The sequence below is a fragment of the Clupea harengus genome, chromosome 14 (genome assembly GCF_900700415.2).
Source record: "Clupea harengus chromosome 14, Ch_v2.0.2, whole genome shotgun sequence".
Lineage (NCBI taxonomy): Eukaryota > Metazoa > Chordata > Actinopteri > Clupeiformes > Clupeidae > Clupea > Clupea harengus.
In genome coordinates, this window is record NC_045165.1 from 27,963,681 (window position 1) to 27,983,307 (window position 19,627).

The 19,627-nt window shown below is 43.3% G+C and overlaps 1 protein-coding gene across 3 annotated transcripts in view; it reads right to left on the reverse strand.

Annotated features, from left to right (window-relative positions):
* Window positions 1-697: 697 nt before the first annotated feature.
* Window positions 698-19,627, reverse strand: part of col12a1a (collagen, type XII, alpha 1a) — a 55,221-nt gene continuing 36,291 nt past the window's right edge. For 2 of the 3 annotated variants that reach the window (XM_012838088.3, XM_012838086.3), the window contains 25 exons: window positions 18,753-18,905; window positions 18,568-18,642; window positions 18,342-18,481; window positions 18,111-18,234; window positions 17,679-17,822; window positions 17,315-17,479; window positions 17,180-17,218; window positions 16,817-16,955; window positions 15,452-15,594; window positions 14,901-15,010; window positions 10,608-10,766; window positions 10,220-10,297; window positions 8,852-8,938; window positions 8,289-8,342; window positions 7,806-7,901; window positions 7,429-7,482; window positions 6,799-6,852; window positions 6,570-6,623; window positions 6,042-6,113; window positions 5,671-5,706; window positions 5,460-5,526; window positions 5,170-5,352; window positions 4,554-4,631; window positions 3,054-3,227; window positions 698-1,628 (listed from right to left, as the gene is read on the reverse strand). In XM_012838088.3, the coding sequence (XP_012693542.2) occupies window positions 1,474-1,628; window positions 3,054-3,227; window positions 4,554-4,631; window positions 5,170-5,352; window positions 5,460-5,526; window positions 5,671-5,706; window positions 6,042-6,113; window positions 6,570-6,623; window positions 6,799-6,852; window positions 7,429-7,482; window positions 7,806-7,901; window positions 8,289-8,342; window positions 8,852-8,938; window positions 10,220-10,297; window positions 10,608-10,766; window positions 14,901-15,010; window positions 15,452-15,594; window positions 16,817-16,955; window positions 17,180-17,218; window positions 17,315-17,479; window positions 17,679-17,822; window positions 18,111-18,234; window positions 18,342-18,481; window positions 18,568-18,642; window positions 18,753-18,905 (2,633 nt within the window). In that variant the 3' untranslated portion in view covers window positions 698-1,473. Of the gene's footprint in view, window positions 2,812-3,053; window positions 3,228-4,553; window positions 4,632-5,169; window positions 5,353-5,459; window positions 5,527-5,670; window positions 5,707-6,041; window positions 6,114-6,569; window positions 6,624-6,798; window positions 6,853-7,428; window positions 7,483-7,805; window positions 7,902-8,288; window positions 8,343-8,851; window positions 8,939-10,219; window positions 10,298-10,607; window positions 10,767-14,900; window positions 15,011-15,451; window positions 15,595-16,816; window positions 16,956-17,179; window positions 17,219-17,314; window positions 17,480-17,678; window positions 17,823-18,110; window positions 18,235-18,341; window positions 18,482-18,567; window positions 18,643-18,752; window positions 18,906-19,627 lie in introns of all 3 variants that reach the window. The other variant, XM_012838087.3, reaches the window with a different exon arrangement.

Below are 19,627 nucleotides of genomic sequence, written 5' to 3' on the forward strand. Positions count from 1 at the left end.
GGGAATTAAAGAAGCTCTTGTGAAATACTTTATTTAGAGAAGTTTTAAGAGATATATTTGGGTAGAGTTTCATTTGTTGTCACTTGGTCCCTAATAAATAACAGCAGACCCATAGCATAAAATAGATAACTATATCGGTTATGTACTGTTCTATGCTGTATTAATGTCATGGATTTCATGTACATAGGTTTAAAACGGCCTTTTGGAAAATGTTCAACACATATGTCAAAGCAATTGCTCGATCACACAATATAGCACATTTTGTCTTCCACTTCACATTCAGAGAATGTTATGTAACATTACATTCCAGACTACTGGCTTGGAGGCCCGCCTCAACTCCTCCATTGGCTTTCCGACCATTTTTTTTCCCCCTGAAAAATTTCTTTGATCGACAGTTCAAGAGAAAAAGTGGTCAAAGATGACTTAAAGGGCACAGCTTCAAGGACATGCATCAGTGACCTCCATGAATTTTTTACAGATGAAAGACTCAAATAATTTCTTCTGTTAGATGTCTTACGAAACACTGATAACAGTTTGTGAAAATACCATTTTAAAATGATACATACTGGAATCCAGTATGCTAAAAGTAAAGGCTAAAATGTAATTGATCCACTCTATCTGAAACAAAACATACTACATAGATATTACCCAGTTAAGACTTGAGAAAGTGATGAGAAAGAGGATAAATTAACACAGATTACCAATTTTCAGTAGTTTTATTGAAAAATGTCTCCTCTGGTTCAGAAATAAATAAGAAAATAAGGCTGTGGAATTCACAATGTGCAGTTAAAACAACTGAAGCAATTCTATGTCTATAGTCTTGCACACAAATATCAACTGCATTGGTATTGATATATAAAAAAAACTATATTCTGGTTTAAAAGATCCTTACTAAATATACAACACAGTCATGCAATTCCACCATTGGTAAGAGTCAGCTGTGAGTAATAAAACAGGTAAATAATATTTTGTCTGAAATAATAAAGCCACATTATGTATAACTGAAGGTGCACATGAACCAATAACCCTCTTTACTTGAATGGACAACACATCCCAGATGATGACAACACTTCCACATTTCATAATAGAACAGAAGGGATGAGTGGACACTAGTGGTTAGTTTCACACAAACAGGTGAAATTTGATGTTAACATCTTAAGTGCATTTTAACGCTGGCCTTAAATGAACACAGATGAGGATATGTTACAGGCGAAGACACTTAACAGGACAATCAGCAAACACATAGGGCTTTTGAATGAAATCATGATAAAATGAGAAGTATTTCCACTGAACCTTGATGAAGCACTATGCAATGGTTTAGAAAAGTGATAAAAATGACAAGCTTTTGTTACTGTATTTCATGTTTTATAGTGCTGTGACTCTTTTCTATACATCTATCGACATTATCTTTGAAAACAATGAGCATTTTAAACAACTTCCAAAGATACAGAGAAAAACAGGCTTCTTGGCTGATTATGATTCTATCCTCTCTGTCTCCTCTCTTGATAGAGATCTCTTTCCACGCTGGTTTTGTAAATAACCGGGGGATTGTATTTCTGTCTCAAAATCGTCAGTTGCTCCCTCGGGTATGGGCACTACACGGTTGTTGGGTTCAGGCTGGTAACCGTCTGGTTGGAGATAGTGGGTTGTCCAATTGAACATAAACTTAGTTTGGGATTCTTTGCATGCACGAACTGTCAATGTAGTGTGTACTGTAAACACACATCATTTAGTAAAGTATATGGAGAAACATTCATCATCTCGTTTTCATATAATTACAAAATAAAACTTAAAAAAAGGATTCATGCTCACTTAAAAACCTTAATAATCTCAATCTAAGAGACATTTCCTAAAAGAATCTTGTTAAAAAAGAATAGTTTTACTTAAAAAATACATAGAATATTTAAAGTTCTTGTGAAGATAACCACCAGCCATTGGTTCCCTGGGAGCCATCAAGGCCCACCCTCATATCATATTGAGGTATAACATGAACACATGAATTAATACAAAATAAAACAAGAATAAACACAAATAAAATGACAAGATGTGACCTAATGTGCACCAGTTATGCAAATACAAAGATGTTTCCATGGTTACATGTACAAATGGGCACATGCTACATTGGGAACCTGAGCAAAGGCTGTTTACATCACTCAAGGCAAAAATAACAAAAGGAGGTTAAGTTGGCAGTTAGCAAGCAGCGAGTTAAAAGGCACAAGCTCTGATTGAGGTGTTAACTTAAGGTTTATCTTTTTTTTATTCAAACATCATTTACAAGGCACAATTAGTTTATTTACAGGTAAGTCTTCCAGGCTGAAATGTTTGGTCTCAGAGGGGAATGCAATCATGCATTTGAACTACTAAATATCACAAAGCACACTGAGATTTAGCAGCTAAAGTGTTTGACTGGACACCCCCCTCGCCTCAGCTCCAACATCCACTGTTAGTAATTGGACATGCTCCTTAAATCAGGGGAAGCTCTGTAACTCAGTTTCCTACGGTTTGGGATGCAAACAGGCCACCGTATGTTGCCAACGCTGCCGTTTCGTTTTAAAAAGTAGCTGTGAGATGATGTTAGTGCCAGTCCACTTCTCTCTGGGGTTTGTTTGCTTGTTGCTTTGTTTGTTTGTTTGTTTGTTTGTTTGGCTTGGATTTAACGTCGCTCAGCAAATGTTCATTCATCATGTCCATGGTGGTTATCCTTAAGGGCACATCAGCGCGTGCGCTACTATCTCAGAAACTGGAGAACTTTTGTTCAGGTTTTCAAACTGTAAGCAGCACAGGCGCTCTAGAAAGCTTACTATGCTGTACCTGCAAACAGGTTAAAAGGGGTTGTTAAATGTTTTCAATGAAAAGATTAATGATTCATGCCATACTGATCTAACATCACTCAATACACAGGCTGATGATTTTCCTTTCAGCATGTTTAAAACACAGGCAACTTAGAAAGCCATTAACAGAGCTGATATGAATCTGTTAGCTGTCTCCATAAAATACATGCATCAACATCCTAGCAGACAGAGCCCTCGCCTACGTCAGATTGTGGGACTCACCCTGATATCCTCCTTGTCCATTGTAAGGAATGCCAACACACTGAGAAGAGTCACAGTACCCAGGGGGTCCTGGTGGTCCCCTAACTCCTGGGGATCCCTGCCGACCAGACTGACCACGCTCCCCAGATGAGCCAGAAGGACCAGGGGGGCCGGTCTGCGATTGGCCTTGTGGTCCTGGAACAGAGAGAGTTGGGGGGGGGGGGGGCAAATACATGTCACCAGGAGCTTGCTGACATCACCATTACGTCCCAAGTGGTCGTCATGCGGGGGGGAAACTGGTCTCTAGCACTGTAATTTAAGTGTTTAGACGGCTCAATTAAAACATGAAGGGGAAAGCATTCCGTGCTCTGCAGAGTTACCCCCTACCCCCGTCTGTCTAGACAGCATAAACCAAGTTTGGGATTTGTGTTCCCTCTCCCCCGTCTGCTCTGACTCGCTCCCTTAAATCAGCACATGTGCTGTCCATGAAAAGCTCCAGAGAGCGAGCGCTCGTTGAAGGAACAATCTGATTATCCGCCCCCCCCCCCTTAAACAATGAGTCATCGCCGTAAGCTTCCTCCTACTGTACCACATTCACACACATTTTGCCATCAGTTCATTCACAGAAACAAGGCTTGGCAGGGGGGACCCAGGGAAACACACACACACACTAGTGGACTGCCTGGGCTGCCCCCCCCCCCCTCCCTCTCCGCTCCTCCATTAGAGATGAGATCTTTGGGTCTCAAAGGCTCAGAGCAGCACACTGAATAGTCATTTGGACGTGGGTGATGCTCATACATGCTGATATAAACATTTCTTTTATTTGTCTGCCAAAATACTCAGCAGACCTCATGGCTGAGCTGTTGAAAACCTCATCTAAATCTCTTTTCATCTGAAATCCTATTTAGAGTTAGGAGTTCAAAAACGGTCTAGCAATGACATAATTGGGTGTTCAGCCTATCGCTCTTCTGAATTGTATTTACATAAGCCTTGCCTTTCTTGACCGATAATGGACACCCTGCAAGTCAACGGTGCGTGTCCATACCTGCAGATTAATTATAGCCTGATGTGTAAAAACATCTGTGCTAGGTCAGTCACCGGCAAGAGTGACATAAATTCAGGAATAGAGAAGTGTGGCTGGGAATACATCTGACCAACTGAGATTAATTTATGATGTGCAGCTGCCCAAACTAGAGTTCATGGGACACAGGAAGGTGAATCTGAACACCCCCCTTCCTTACCAGAATGAGTCCGTTTTGACTGTGATGTTTGGCTTTCCTGTGCTCTCCCAGGGGGGTCTATGGTCAACACGCATTACAAAACTCCAACACTCGAGTTGAGTAATGGCAACAGAACTACAAGACTCCACAGTGCTCTCAACAGGGACATTACTGAAGCTCCTCTTGCTCTTGTTTGAGTTGTGAAGAAGTGGAACCACACGCAAAGCAAAACAGTGTAATGGACATTAGGTGTGAAAGATCAGTTTGGATATGATTGGGTGTGAGGGGGAAAGATGCGTACCAGGTGGGCCAGCCGGTCCTCTCTGTCCTCTCTGTCCAACTCCATTGGTTCCTCTCTCACCCTTCTCCCCGGGCATTCCTGGATGATTGGCAAGAAAGAGAAAGAGCCCAAACACTCATTAGTGCAGGAGACCTGAGGAAATGACTGCCTTAATGTGATCTTATCGTTCCATCAGTGCATCTCTTCCCTCCAAGACTAGTAGAATAGAGATCTAATCAGATTCACCATTGTAGATATGACTGAGATTCACCACTGAAAATGTGTTCTTTCAATGCTACAAGGTGCAAGACGCTAGTTTACTTGGCCTGTTGTTCTGGTGGATGTGAAATCAAAAATAGACCCGGTTAGGTGATTCATGTCATAAATTTAAGCAGGTCAGAAAGTTGACTGAAGGGTTCAAAGTACTGACATGTCACTGAGTGACTCCCAATGAATCTGAGAGAGAGTAAGTTTACAGCTTTAAAGCAGGTTGGTAACTTTGCAGCGGCTTGCACCAAACACAACAAATCTTGGAAATACCTCATAAACATTATGATTCCAAGTGGGAGATATCCAATTTAAAGAATCATATTCCGGCAAAACCATTAAACAAACAGACTTGAGAAGAGCTCCTCACCTCTCTCTCCCGGGGATCCTTGTAAACCAGGGTTTCCAGGGAAGCCGCTGCGTCCACCTTGGCCTGGTTCTCCACGTTGGCCCTGACTGCCAGGAGGTCCGGGAGGCCCAGGAGGACCTGAGGCGCTGCTTCGTTGACCACTTGGGATCTGGTTCAGCATCATGTCGATTCTGCTCATTTGTCCTGTGAAGAGTTTACACACATTAGATGTACACAATGGCCTGTCTTTGATGAAAGAAAATGCATGAGATATACATTAAGGGCATGAGATATACATTAAGGGCACTCACGGTTGACCAGCTGCTCACACACTTGTCTGGCAATGGAGCGCATCATGTTTTGGGATGCAGCATCTCCCTGATAGTGACAGAAAAAAACGTCATTCTCAAGTCTGTTTTCAATAGTATGCTACAGAAACGTGTGCGTGTGTGTTTGTGTGTGTGTGTGTGTGTGTGTGTGTGTGTGTGTGTGTGTGTGTGTGCGTGTGTGTGTTTGACTTACTTTATCTCCTTTTTCTCCTTTATTACCCAGTGGGCCCTAACATCAACATGAAAGAATTGAGTGTTAGTGTTTCACACACTTCCAAGTTCAATGTCTTTTACAGTCTTCAATGTGAGACTAATCCACACCACAGTTTCAAATTACGAGCGGTTGTACTTCCTGAAGAGACTTCAACTGGCATTAAAAGGACCTAAAGTTTTATGTCATGTAATTGCTGCTGATTAAAATCACATTTCTCATAAGCACTGTTAGTAGACTCCTCTATTGTTACACGGCACCACCACTATGGTGTTCAGTGCACCAATATGTACTATGCCTATAGGTCTGTGTACAGTATATTACAGAACACTGTAACCAAAGCATAAACATACAGGAAATCCTGGTTCTCCCTGTTTCCCTGTTTGTCCTGATGGTCCTGGCATTCCGGGTGATCCTGGGGTTCCCTGAAAGAAGAGGAGAATACATTCATCAGCTGTCACTCTGTTAGCTATGCTGGGTAAAGTGAACCATCACAAACCCTCCAAGCTAACAACTGGGGCTCTATAAGTACTAACATATGATGGGAAAAAGAACCACAAATAGGGTTGAGCAGAACACAGAGACAGAGAATAGTATAGCCATGTGAATCCAGTGCTGGCCAGACGCCTGTTGACATTGAGGGGCCATTAAGTGGAAGCACGAGGAAACCACAGCACAGAAAATGAGATGCACGCTTTATTCTCATCATGGGAAAGCTACGGCTGCAGGCTTCACCTCCTGAAAATGGCAGACCTAAGCTCTGGAGCCGGAGGGTAATTGCTAAACATTCATCAGAAATGAAAGTGCACTTGCTTTGCATGAGGATGGGAGAAAGGGGAGGGGGGAAGGAAAGAAGAGGAAGGGGGAAACGTGTCCCTCACCATTTGTCCGGGCGAGCCTCGGGGTCCAGACGGGCCCTCTGGGCCTGCTTGTCCCTACAGAGGAAACAGACACAATCACACACGCTGCAAGTGGACTCTGAGACTCTGCCTGAGTGGCTGGATTAAGACTGACACAACAAGAAAGCAACACCATTAAGGTTGGGGGCATCTGAAGTTAATTGTGGGTAAAGCCACTGTAGGTGGCATCTCCTTGTGTGATGTGTCTTACCCTTCCTCCATTCGGTCCGGGAGGGCCGGCAGGGCCAGTAACACCAGGGGGACCCTGTGACGAGAGAGACACTTTCCTGTCAACACAGGACTGGATTTGGTCGTTTACACAGAAGTATAGCAGCTTTACGTCTAAACCCGTCTTCCATTTAGGATCTCAAGACATGACTGAACAAAGTACCCAAGCTGAATATGTCAAATTGTCAGTAATGCCAAGAATGAAAGATATGTGTATGGCTAAGAATGCCACAAATATCTTCATAGATCAATCCATGCTAATTGCACATCTAATTTGAGGCAACAGTGACTATAAATCAAATGACTGAAAAAAGCCACTACATCAGTGAAGAGATCAAATTTAAAGATAGGACTGCTTCTCTTTCATCATGCTTATTTCAATGCAATCTATGAATGAAATCTCCCTGTATCAGTCTGATTTCAATGGACATATTCTAATCTGAGTTTTCATGGAGATGTCATAGTTTGTTTTGGCAGGACAAGCAGAGCAGTGAAATCTGATCATTTGGATTGATGCATGTAAGTGTGCTCTCCACAGAACATGACTTCTGTTTGAGTGGGAGCATCCAGACCAGAGCTGACGTGAACATCTGGCCCGATTTGCAGCACTTACAATACGTCCAGAGATTCCAGCATCACCAGCATCTCCCTTTGGTCCAGGCCGGCCCTGGGAGACAGAAGAAAGCCTGAGGTGAACTTTCACACCACAGCCCGACAATCTAAAAGGCTACACGTATCTATTTCACCATGTAATTTATCACATTTTCAGGCATCACCTCAAGGAAAAGGGAGTGACTGGACATAACTCAGCTCAAATATATGGGTTTGAAAAGCCTAGCAGTAAATCAGAGTCATGTAGTGCTACTCCTCACAGGCACTCCCACTCAGAGCTCAGGGCTAATAAACACCATTGAGTGAGTAGCAAAGGCTCATGCACTGAGGGAACAGATAATGTTGTCATGTTCCCAGCGAGGGTTATGATAGACTTACAGGCTCTCCTGGAATAGACAGCCCACTGGGTCCTTGTGGGCCAGGTGGCCCCATTGGACCTAGGAGTCCTTGCTCTCCACGTGGACCAATTGGACCCTAGCAGAATGATAAGAACAATAAAAAACATATCACATTGCTGCAAATATAGAAGTGGAAGCAGTAAAGCCATCACAGAGTAAAGCCTCCTGACAACTCCCCCAGAAAACTCTAAGGTATCCCATACTGAGTAATGGCAAAGTAAAGAGGCCTTGTTTCCCATTGAATCTAGAAACTTAGCTACCTTTAAATCACATGGTGGGAGAATGTGTGATTGAGTGGAGTAAATGATTTCAGATGTGTGTGTGTGTGTGTGTGTGTGTGTGTGTGTGTGTGTGTTGAGTGCACTTGATGCAGGCTACCACTTGGTGGCCATTGTTCCACAGCTGTGCATGGTCTCTTTTCTATCTCAGAAGGGAGGACAAGTGATTTAATGGGGCTACTTACCGGAGGGCCTGAGTCGCCTCGGTCTCCACGAGGGCCCTTGGTGCCGGGGGCTCCCTGAAACACAGCACAGAACAGAGTCAGAGTCAGCCCTGCCCATTCTGCCTGGAGACATATCCAGAACATAAAGCTGAAGCCCTCAGGACCCCCAGCTGTGGAGGGTTATGGACCATGCACATTGCATGCTTGCTCAAGGGCTTTTCTGAGTTTCTATTCGCCATCCATTTCTCCTGCTCTGCCTTTGGTAACATTTTTCTCTGGCTGGATCTATAAGCTACCAGTGCCAGATATGTAGGGTGCTATTGCTACCAGTGCCAGATATGTAGGGTGCTATTGCTAACACAATGTTCACTTTCTTGGTCCAACACAAAAAATAATGAGAGGATAGGAGGTGTCCCGTCTTTATGGCTAAATCTAAAGAGCAGGCATGCATTAATGGACAGAGGGAAAATGCCCTTCCATCCCTGTAACAGAACACCTTTCCCATCATCACAGGCAGCATGCTGAGTGGGCGATAATGACTTTGGGGGGACTGATGACTGACAAGAGAGGTATAATGGATTTACCTGAGGACCGGAGGGCCCCTGGGGACCAACGCTATCCTGTGCACATGTGCAGGAGTGGGGAAGAGCCGGACATTTGGCCTCATCTCTCTGGGAGGGGAAGAGGGGTTTGGGGAGGACAGGAAGAGGGGCGGTGAGAAGGGAAGAAGACAAAGAGAGTGAGAGATGAGTTTGGGTTCAAAAAATGACATTTTCTAGGCGGCTGCTCTCTGTGGGGCTCTCCCTCTGGTAGCTGAAGAGAGGGATCCACTGACCCACGGGTCCAAGGTTGGACTCACGCTTCAGACACGGAGCACCACATCACTGGTCAAAAGAAAGCAGGAAATTGCATTCCGCCACCCCACTTGAGTTCATGGGAAAAGATCCCAGAAACTGTTCAAATACATTAGGCTGAAGACACAAAGAAGTTCTTGCTCACTGAAAAGAACCGTTGTGTTTGCTAACTGACATAATTTAAAGGTCACAACGTATGCTCCCTTTGTATAGATGAGGTACTGTGTAGAATATAACTACGATACACAACATTAAGTCTTAACCATTCATTTGACTTTTTTCTGCCTGACTGGCTAAACATATATGGACATCAAAACCAATTATCTCTGCGACATGGCAAATATATAGAGCCATATTATACTATAAGATTTTTAAGCATGATAATTACTGTCACATTATGCTTCACGCAAATTGCATAATCTGCAACAAAAGTCCAGGCAGCCAGGGACAGCAACGTTCTGTATAGTGTGGCTGAACAAACTAGCAATGGCAACTTGTCTGTATTACTGGAAGACCATTCCACCTTTTTTTCATATCAACACGACTTCACTGACAGCTTTCATATGCACATCTGAAGAGGCCTCACAGTGATAACATAATATAAAATGTCTGGAAAACCAAACAGAGTATCTGTGAAATATGATAGAATGAAAATCACGAGCAGACACACTGACTAGTCATCACTAAGAAGCTAAAAGTGGTCCACCGACAAACGGACACACAAATCACGCATACATTCTCAGGCACCCACTTGCATGCTACACCTGCACGCACACATACACACATACACACATGCATGTGCATGCAATAACATGCACCGCAACACAAGACACTGAGTACACTTTCTTCATCATTCACTTGTCTCTCCGCAGGCCAACAGCCCATTCTTTACTGTCAAGACTCCTTTGAAGTAGAGCAGCCCTAATGACACCCCTCACAGCTTCATCAGAAGGGATAGGGATAGTGAAAGAAGATTGAGCTCTCTTCCTGCCAGGGCTAAGTGATCCAACTGAGGGGGGGGGGGGGGGGTATGCATAACGGCAAAGCAAATCCTCCCCTCTCCTCCAGCGGGCCTATCTGTACCGAAGCACCACTTACCGTAGCTGGCAGGTCACAACATCTGTCTCTGGTGGTCCAGCCCAAGCTGCAGACAATATCAAACATCTGGAGCTGGAACTGCAGAAGAGAGGAAAAAAGGAGCAGAGACGGATGTTACAGATGGCTTCCATTGACTCCAAGCAATGGGGAATGCAAAAACATGGCCACATGCGCAGGGCCCACAGTACACTGGGCAGGTAATAAACAAGTGTTCTGTGCAACTATCCGTCCAGCGTTGGGCAATCTGCAGTGGGTGGACTCGCCAAGGTTTAATAGCCCATTGATGGACAAAAAGCTCAGCAAAACAATGGTGTTTTTTGATTCGCTCAAATAGGGGATCTTCCTTGAATCACACTCAGTGCGATTTTTCCAGCAATTTTTCACTTACTGTTGCAGACTCCCTTTTAGCACCACCAGACATCGCCATCTTGCCGAGAACCTCATAGCCATCCGTGGAGACATTCTTGGCCTCCTTGATTTCTTTTTCGGCGACCTCCTGGCAGTCTATGTTCAGTTTAACATTCTTCGGGGTGACTGTGATATGAAGCTGGAAAACAGCAATAAAGAGACAAGAGCATTCTTAATCTTTCAATGCAACCAAACGGTTAAACACTGATCCTGTAGAAATGATTTGGGACTCTACAGTCCCTACTATTTCAAGACTACTTAAAACTTTTGCAAGAAACATATAACAGACAGAAAATATCCCCCTTTCATAGATTGAACTAAAAAGAAAACGAACTTGTTCAACCCATCTCAGAACACCATTTTATTGCAAACTATATTTAGAAAGACTTTGCAATTAACAATAATGGTCGTTCCAAAGACTTAGGCCTACAATTAGGTCAATTATAGATTATTATTACATTATGTAAGCCAGTGGTCAAATGTGAAGGAAAAGCATGTGTCAGCTGTTTTCTGATCAATGGTGCCTGGAGGACTAAAACTCCGAACCCTTCCCCTTGTTTGCATGAGCATGTATCACTAGGGCCACACAAGAGGTGCAACCTTCCAGCTCATTCTTTCCGTGCTGTTCTTGAGAACCAAAAGGATTTTTTGTTGCCATTTCCTGTCAAGAACAGCTTCACCACATCTTGGTATTACGTAATTTTGTGGTATGCCATCAAAAGTACTCTTGTTTCCATACTTTCCTACATAGTTGCATTTCTTGGTCTACCCATCTGACAAACGGTCTCTTAACACGGCTGACTTTCTTACTTTGCAGCGAACGATACAAACCCACAGACTGTAGGTCATCTATCTTGGCAATTAGTGGAGGACTAATCAACTTCCTTGGCATGACAACCCAGTTGTTGACTGCCCACAAGTGAAAAGAGGTCCAGGACTGTGGCGTGGACTTACAGTAAGTTCTTTGAAGCGTATTCCTCTAAATGACGGAGAGTTTCAAAAGAGGGGCTGTATAATCTCAGACATTGATGTTGATTTAATTATAACCAAGAAAACCATACCATGTTGGATGGTATCCTTTGTTGCAGCATATCTCATTTTCATCAACGTATTAAGAAGCAAAATGGACACATCCCTCTGGTATGCGGAAAATTCTCCAGTTAAAAAAAAAAAACAAAACAAAAAAACAAAACACTTTTGGACCGATTTGCAATCACTAATTTCATGAATATGAAGAAAAGCCTCTTTGGAGAATAGGAAAATATAACACTCTGGAAGAGAGTAATGATCTAACCAGCGAAGGCCCAAGTCACACCCTCTCTAACCCCCACAAGCCTGCTTCTTGGCTCTGCTGATATGTTCCGTTCTCACACACACACACACAGTTGGATCCTCCTGACTGGCTTCTGTGGGTGTCTGTGGACACCCAGCATGTGGTTCTGTTTTGGGCTTCTCCTGTCAGGTTTCCACCATGCCTGTCTCTCTCCATTTCATGCTCTCCTGGCATGGCTATCCAGCTCTCTTCCTCCATTTTCTCTCCCCTTTCGCTCGGTGACAATTACAATTCTCCTCCACCTCCAGCCTTATCACCACCCCAGTCTTAGTTAAACGTGCAGTCAGGTCTAATTTCAATCCTGGTTCATAATCACATTCATCTGCCCTCCGTCTTGACAGTTGACAGTATGATCCACTGGTTGATGGTAACAAATCAAATTGAAATATATAGGTACATTTTTCTTACTGCCATAAACTAACTAACTCAATAGCTAACAATAGCCCTCAGATTGAAAGGGTTTTCCCAGTGAAAAAAAGAGGCCAAATTCCATTCACAGTTATTGCATTGATTGTTAAAGCAGTTTCACGCTTCATTAGACCCTCTAGTATACTTCACTAAACATTGGGATTTCTTTAAAGAGCATTGGACAAAGTGCTAGAGTATAAAAACGTTAGACGTGAGAACAAAGGACAAGGCCAAGATGTGGTGCGGCAGCACATGGGTGGACTGACCAAAGCCAGTGCTTTTAAAGCTGCTTTGATTTCTATGGGCTCTCTCTCCCCGCTCCCATTAACTGCATGTGAATACTGGCGCGCGTTCACAACGGATACACGAACGGAAAGTTTGAGAGTCTGGAGGCTTTTAGGATAATAATACAGCAATTGTAGAGTTTTAAAACCTGAAAAACATCAAGATAATAAAGTGCAAACGTTGTTATTTATTTTTGTAGTTAACACCTTTTACAGCAAATGTAATCGTCTAGTTGTCTGCTGAAGGCACTAAACTACAGGTAACTATGCCAACAAGGGCTTCTTCTCATTGCACAGCTCTGAGCAGCCTCAATGTTATGACTTTTAAGTCCTCACAGCTCCATGGTTTCAGTGTACAGCTCCGATCTTTTTCCCATGTTGGGTGAAGCAGTCTGTAATCTTGTGACCTCTATGGTGAGTTTAAGTTCTCTCATTGGTCAGGGTGGTTTGAGCCAGTTGAGGTTACTCTGTGAGGCCAGTGGTGAGTGAGGAGGAAGCCACTGAACACACAGAAGACCACTGCAGTGCACCAATGGTTTCTGGACCCAAAGGACGACAACTACAGCCCTATAAACTGACTGGCCAGGGCTAAACTGTAATCCAGGCACTACAGCAACAGTAGGGAATAATAGCATTCCCAACTTGTTCTCTGATGTTCTCTGAAAGGACCTCTAATTATTTTTATGTCTGCTTTGGACGGGATATGTTCTGTTGAGTGTACAAGGCCACTGAGAGAGTAACTCTTTGGTAAAACTTCAAGCTGTGCACAGGATAGTATATATCCTGCCCTTTGATGGTCCCTGTTCTCTGACCAACTCCGCTGTAGGTTTGAGTGGCTCAAACTTGCCACAGACAATGAATGTGAATGCTCAGCATGTATCGTTAGTGTTATGTTATCAAGGGTGAACAATAATTCTACAAGACTCCAACCAGGTCCTCTCTAAACACTGTCAAAGGATGATAGATAGAGATAGATAGTACCCAGCCTTATGCAGAATCCCATACCTCAGTCACGATGCTTTCTTTCTCTTGGAAAGCGTGCACAGGGAAAGGGCTACTGATCCCATAGATTTCTAAAGTTTTCCAAGTGAATTTCAAACTATGTGGTGAATGAGTCACGACAGCACATTGCTTTATGACATGTTTATGTGAGTGAGCCTGAGGTTTCATGACCTTTGAAAGGTATGTTTTCATGTGATATGACATACATTTGAGCAGTGTTCCATAGTGTTTCCATGAGGAACATCTACTAGTGCAAAAAGGTTTCAACCATACTGGTTTGACACAGTTTAGAATCTGATAACTTACAAGCATACTGACAACAGAACGAAGTCTGAAGTGTGTGATGGTGGCAAGTAATATGACTAGTTGAGTGGGCACAAACATTCTAACAAGGTGAAAATCCAAGTCAGTAAATATAAGTATAACTATCTATCTATCACTGGCATTCGTTCTCTGTACATTTTTGGTTGGTTTGCAACCACAACGTACTTTCCGCCGATCATTATATTGCTGACATAAAAAAGCGTGATGAACATTTCTTGGATGACCAGTGGCCAATTCAGTTAGAAATCCGTTTCCAACCACAGAGAAAGAAAAACAAACCGGGAATGTATTTTATTGCCTTTGCTAAACAGCCTTATAAATAATCCCAAGTGATCATGTCAAAACATCCAGCTACCACTCTTTGTGAAGCACTCCCCCTGTTTCCAGTAGTGAATGATTAAGAATGGCGTAACCAGATACAGCTTGTCTAAACATGCACTGATGCCCTGGAACCCCAGTGACATTGAAACCCCATACAGGACTGCCATTGAGAGGAGCTCTGTGAGCCTCAATTACTGACAAACAAACTGTTTACAGCTTTTGATAGGTCATGGAGGTCAACAAGGCCTCTGACAAACAACTGCATATTTATTGACTCTCTGCATTATTAATCAGAAGGACTATCGACAGAACACTTCAGAATCCCAGGGTTCCTTAAAAAACTGGAATACTTAAGCTAGATGGATTTACATTCTGATAGCTATCATGAGAAAAGATCTGCTGATTAGAAAAGAAAAATGCTCTGGACTCTCTCTGGACTGGCTCTGTAATCAGCAGCAAAAATGTCAACATGGTCCAACTCTAGGAACCAATGAGGGCTCTTCCAGAGACACACTGAAAGGAAGGGGAAAGACTCCTTATGGCTGTTAAGTCTGGTGGCAGTTATCTGAAAGCATTTGAGGTCCGTTTAAATGGCGCTTACCTTGTGGAAGCTCCCATGGAAGATCTTCTTCACAGGGTCACTATCAAATGAAACTGTCTGAAGCTGACCCCTGGTGTCCTTGTTGTAAAATGAGATAACCTTGCTGGAGGCTGAAAAGAGGGAAGGAGGTATTCAAATCAGAAAACTGGTCCACAAAACTAGAAGGTAACATTAAAAGAAGGCAATGCAATGAAATGTCTGAAACAGTAACAATGCTGGAACCTTTATTTGAACGCTGCCAAGTTTGACACGGAAAGTGCATAAAACGTGCAGCGCAGCAGAAATGGTCTACAGTGAGAGTCCCATTCTGCCAGTGCTAGATACAGATGCTCATTTTGAGGTTTGGAGCCCCTCCTCGAAGCAATTAGTGTGAGAGATCAATGCAACTTTTGGGCCTGGGATCCATTAAAACGGCTTAACTTTCTAAACACTGTTATTTGGTATGAAGAGGGAGAGGGGAGGGGGGGGGGGGGGTCAGAATCTCCAGTGAGTACAGATGGTGGTCATGTTAGTGATGTACTCCACGCTAGCCACAGAAACGGGGGACCTACGGTTCAGAGTGACTCCAACTTCTGGATTGTTGTTTCCATCTGCAATCTGCCATATGTCAAAAGCTTGAGTTGGGGTGTCAGGCAGGAGACGGAGGAGCAGAATGATGGTGAACGATGGTGGCAGTCCGTCTGGGTGGATCTCCCTAGGAAAACCAGGAAATGAAAAAGTTCAGCTCTTTTCTTTTAAGGGACTTTGCTGTTTTGAATGGTTCCATTGTTTGCTGAAGCAAGTAAATGATACTTCAGGGGATGCCGTACTAGAGCCTGGTGCTCCTTTACTGTGCCTAGCTTATAAATATGTTTGACTTGTAAATAAACACAGCATACATTTCAAAGTCCATAAACTGCAGAACATCCATGCCTAAACTACTCTGTCCTCTGGCATTTCAGTTTTACAAAATGCATTGTGTGGCCAGCCGTTAGTTTCTCTCTCTAAATGTAAATGAATAGCAACTGAGACTACTAAGGTACTGTTTTCAGGAGAACCAGCACAGTTCATGGACGTCCTCTGCTTTGTGATTGGCAAATGCATAATCATAAGCCTGCAATAACTCTTGACATAGCTTGCAATGCCGTAACAGCTACAGTTGACCACAGCAAAAAGCTGAAAAATAATCACAGCTGTTGGTGGTTTGTATCTACAGAGAGGCAGGTCCCCTGCCCAGTATGAGAGTTGGAGACCAATGGCACACCCCTTATTCACATATGGACTTAGGGGCAACCAACCACCAGTTTCTTTTTTTGGTACGTGATATTTTCTCAGTTAAATCATATGCTATGGTGTTTTCCAAGGTCCTCATTGAGTCCTTCCAAAGAGGTTCAAATCAGACGCAGAAGTGACCTGGGAGGCAGATGTAGACAGAATCCCCCCATCCCCACAAACCCAAATAGAGACACAAAATAGCTCCCAGGCTTAAGAAATTACAGCACATTGGAAGTATTTTCTCCCCTCCCTCTGTTGTGAGAAACGTTTCCATTTGTGTAGTCGCCTTTACCACGCACCAAACAGAAATCATTACAGACACACAAATTAACAAGAGGCTGCATTGGCCGGTAATGCTTCAGCGAGGTTCTTGTGTGACTATGAAACCTTGACCTTAACGCCCCAATGTTGCTTTCACTATGACATGCGTGGGAGTTCACATCATGGGAGCATTATATCCCAAAATCAAATCGTTTTCTCACAGTCACACTTCAAGTTGGCAAAAATGTGGCAAAACAAGCATGCTTGGCTGAGCGTGTTGCTAATGTGAGTCAAGAGGACTGCAGCTGATGTTGCTCTTCAAAGGCCATTAAAAATAATGGCGAACATTACAAGAGCCTGAAGGTCTATCAGTGCAGTTTCAGTGAGCACACACCACCTACTTTGTTGGAGCAGAGATGAACGCGTCCTTGTGAACTCTGTAGGTGATGAAGCTGTTGAACGTGCCTGTCTCCATGGACACTCCGTTCATGGCGGCGAACGTCTTGTCAGTTACATTGAAGGCCTCCAGCATTCTGAAACCTACAAATCACATTTCATTCAGCGGAACTTGTATAGCCCATGCTTGAGTGCACAAACGTTCTGATACAAACAATTAATGTTTACTTCAATTTAGTTTGAATATGTTATATGATTAAATGCACATTTAATAATCCGTAACTTGTTCTGGGTCGTAGGTAAAGAAGAATGAATCTATAGATTGACAGACGGAATAAAGGTGTTGTCCTTTCTGTCCTCATTCTTACCAGGTGTTGTGAAGCCATCCAGGTAGATCAATGGGCAAGCTGAAAAGACAGAAGACAACATGGTGTGAAATAATTCCATGCTTTCAGTGGTCATCATTGTTTCAATATAAATGAAGTAAGATAATAGGGTCTTACTTGATGTTGCAGTTTCACAGATAAATGTGATGAGATTATCCTGGATCTTGGTGAAAGCATCAAAGTCGTCAACCACAAAGACATGTCTGTCACTCGGCTTGCTTCCAATGTTTTTCAGTTCTACAACATCCACATCTGCAACTCCGATGACAAACACACTGTAACCTGCAGGCAAACACAAACATGGTTAATGTAAGACATGTCAATACTACCAGTACTTATACCTTCTGAATAATGATGGCACCGGTTTACTAGCAAAGCCGATGATTAAAATGTCTTGTCAGCTTTACCATAGGTCTATGCCAATTTTATTCTTCATTTGATCTCTCCTTGGCATGCATTTCTGAGGAGCTCTCTGACTTACCAGAATGCTGGATTTTCATTGCACTCTTCTTCACGTCATCTTGAGCACGTCCATCGGTGACAACAACCAGGACCTTAGGAACGGGCCTTCTCATGCCACTGTCTGAGGTGAAGACCTTCTCGCTGACATACTTCAGAGCAGCACCTGATCCAAACATAAACATTTACTGACTGAGATCAGGGAAGCAAATTAAACAAAATGTAGGTGGAACAGTTCCTAAACAGTAAAAACTATGAAACTCATTCCATCCCTCTGGAAATGTGATGACTGGGCATGGCTATTAGCGACCTCAATGTCATGACCCAAAAAATGTCAAATGTATCAACAAAGAGGGCAGAGAAGTGTATCTTATGTTTAATTCTAGCATTGTATTACTTGTATTTAATATCTGCGCTAGTTACTTATAAACTGGGGTGGCAACTAGGAATAAACCTGTTTTTGTGTTTCCTCCTCTGTAGCGAACCAGCTGTAGAGCCGCCAGGGCCTTTCCTTTGTCCTGGTAAGTGTTCAGCTTGAACTCGGTCTTCGCCTCATCACTGTACTGCACGAAAGACACCTGTTTCCACAAAAACAAAAACAAAAGTCAGCACACCGAGGCCTGATGACGGAGAGGAGAAGTGAAGGAGTTTGACTGAAGTGTAATTGAGGGGGTCTACCACGCACCTGCATGCCTTCATAGTTGATGATGTCAAAGGAGCCGATCATACTGAAGACAAACTGGATGACTTTGGCGAAACTCTCATCACCAATACTCCAGGAGCCATCGATGAGGAACACCAGGTCAGCTTTGGCACCTTTGCAGACTGTGGCAGAGAAGCATATGTTGAGTTTGCTGTGCAAACACTCCACATAGATAGGTAGTTTAAACAGATGATTGTCTGAAACCTACCCTCCAGGGCACCAGGGATGGTGGGTGGTGGAGGTACGGTTGGGGGCTCGGTTGGTGCTTCTGTGGGCTTGACCACTGAGGAGAGACCCAAAGGTTACAACATTAATGGATTGAATCATATACATTCTAGGTATGGTGGTCAAAAAGAGCTTGGCAATCATCCGATCGGAGGGAAAGGTCCTTACGGGTTCTCTCCTTGACACTGACTCCAGGGCCCTCCAGGTTGGGGGTTTGGGTGAAGACGGTGGCATTGTACAGGGCGTCTGGAGTCAGCCCATCGAAACAGTACTGGCTCTCCGCTGCTGTGATGGTTACCTCCTGGGCGCCACTGTTTGAAGCTGTGAGAGAAAGACACAGTGGAAGAGAGGCACTGTAAGTTCAGGATACATCAGATGACACCGAAGTCTTTCGTAAACGCCACTGCAGTGACTCATGCCTCACAGGCAATTCACCCTTAATCGAGCAGCTGCATCATTTTTTGTATTTTGGTTCATTAAGAAAGCAGTAATGACTGCAAGTGCTCTGTTTTTGCTCAACTAAATGACCATTTATATAAAAAAATGTACATCAGGCATATGTATGAAGCAAATGTGCCACTGGTAAATAGTGTATGCGCTCTACAAATGACTTCTCAACAGAATCGGCGTGCAGATGATGAACAGGTACACTATGGAGAATGAGACCGTGGCGTTCTTTATTTAAAGCAGCAGCCACCCTCTAACACACAAGACTGCTTCAACTTGGCAAGCTGCTAAGCTTCCATCTGTAATTGCTACCATACTCAGACCTAAATATTCTAGCAGAATGTAGCCCTATTTTACAGTTCTCCTCAAGTCTGCGAGCTAATAAGAAACAGGGGCATCTGAGCGCAGTTGAAATGAGCATAATGTTTTATTGTTAGACTTTATAACAGCTGAACCTTGAAGTTATTAGCTCCTCGATTATCTGGGCATGCAAACCAAGAACTACAGTAAACAACTCTGAGGTTGGTGAATTACTTCTGATCCTTGGGGCATAGTACATGTCAATAAACATTATATATGCTTGGCCATGAATTGAG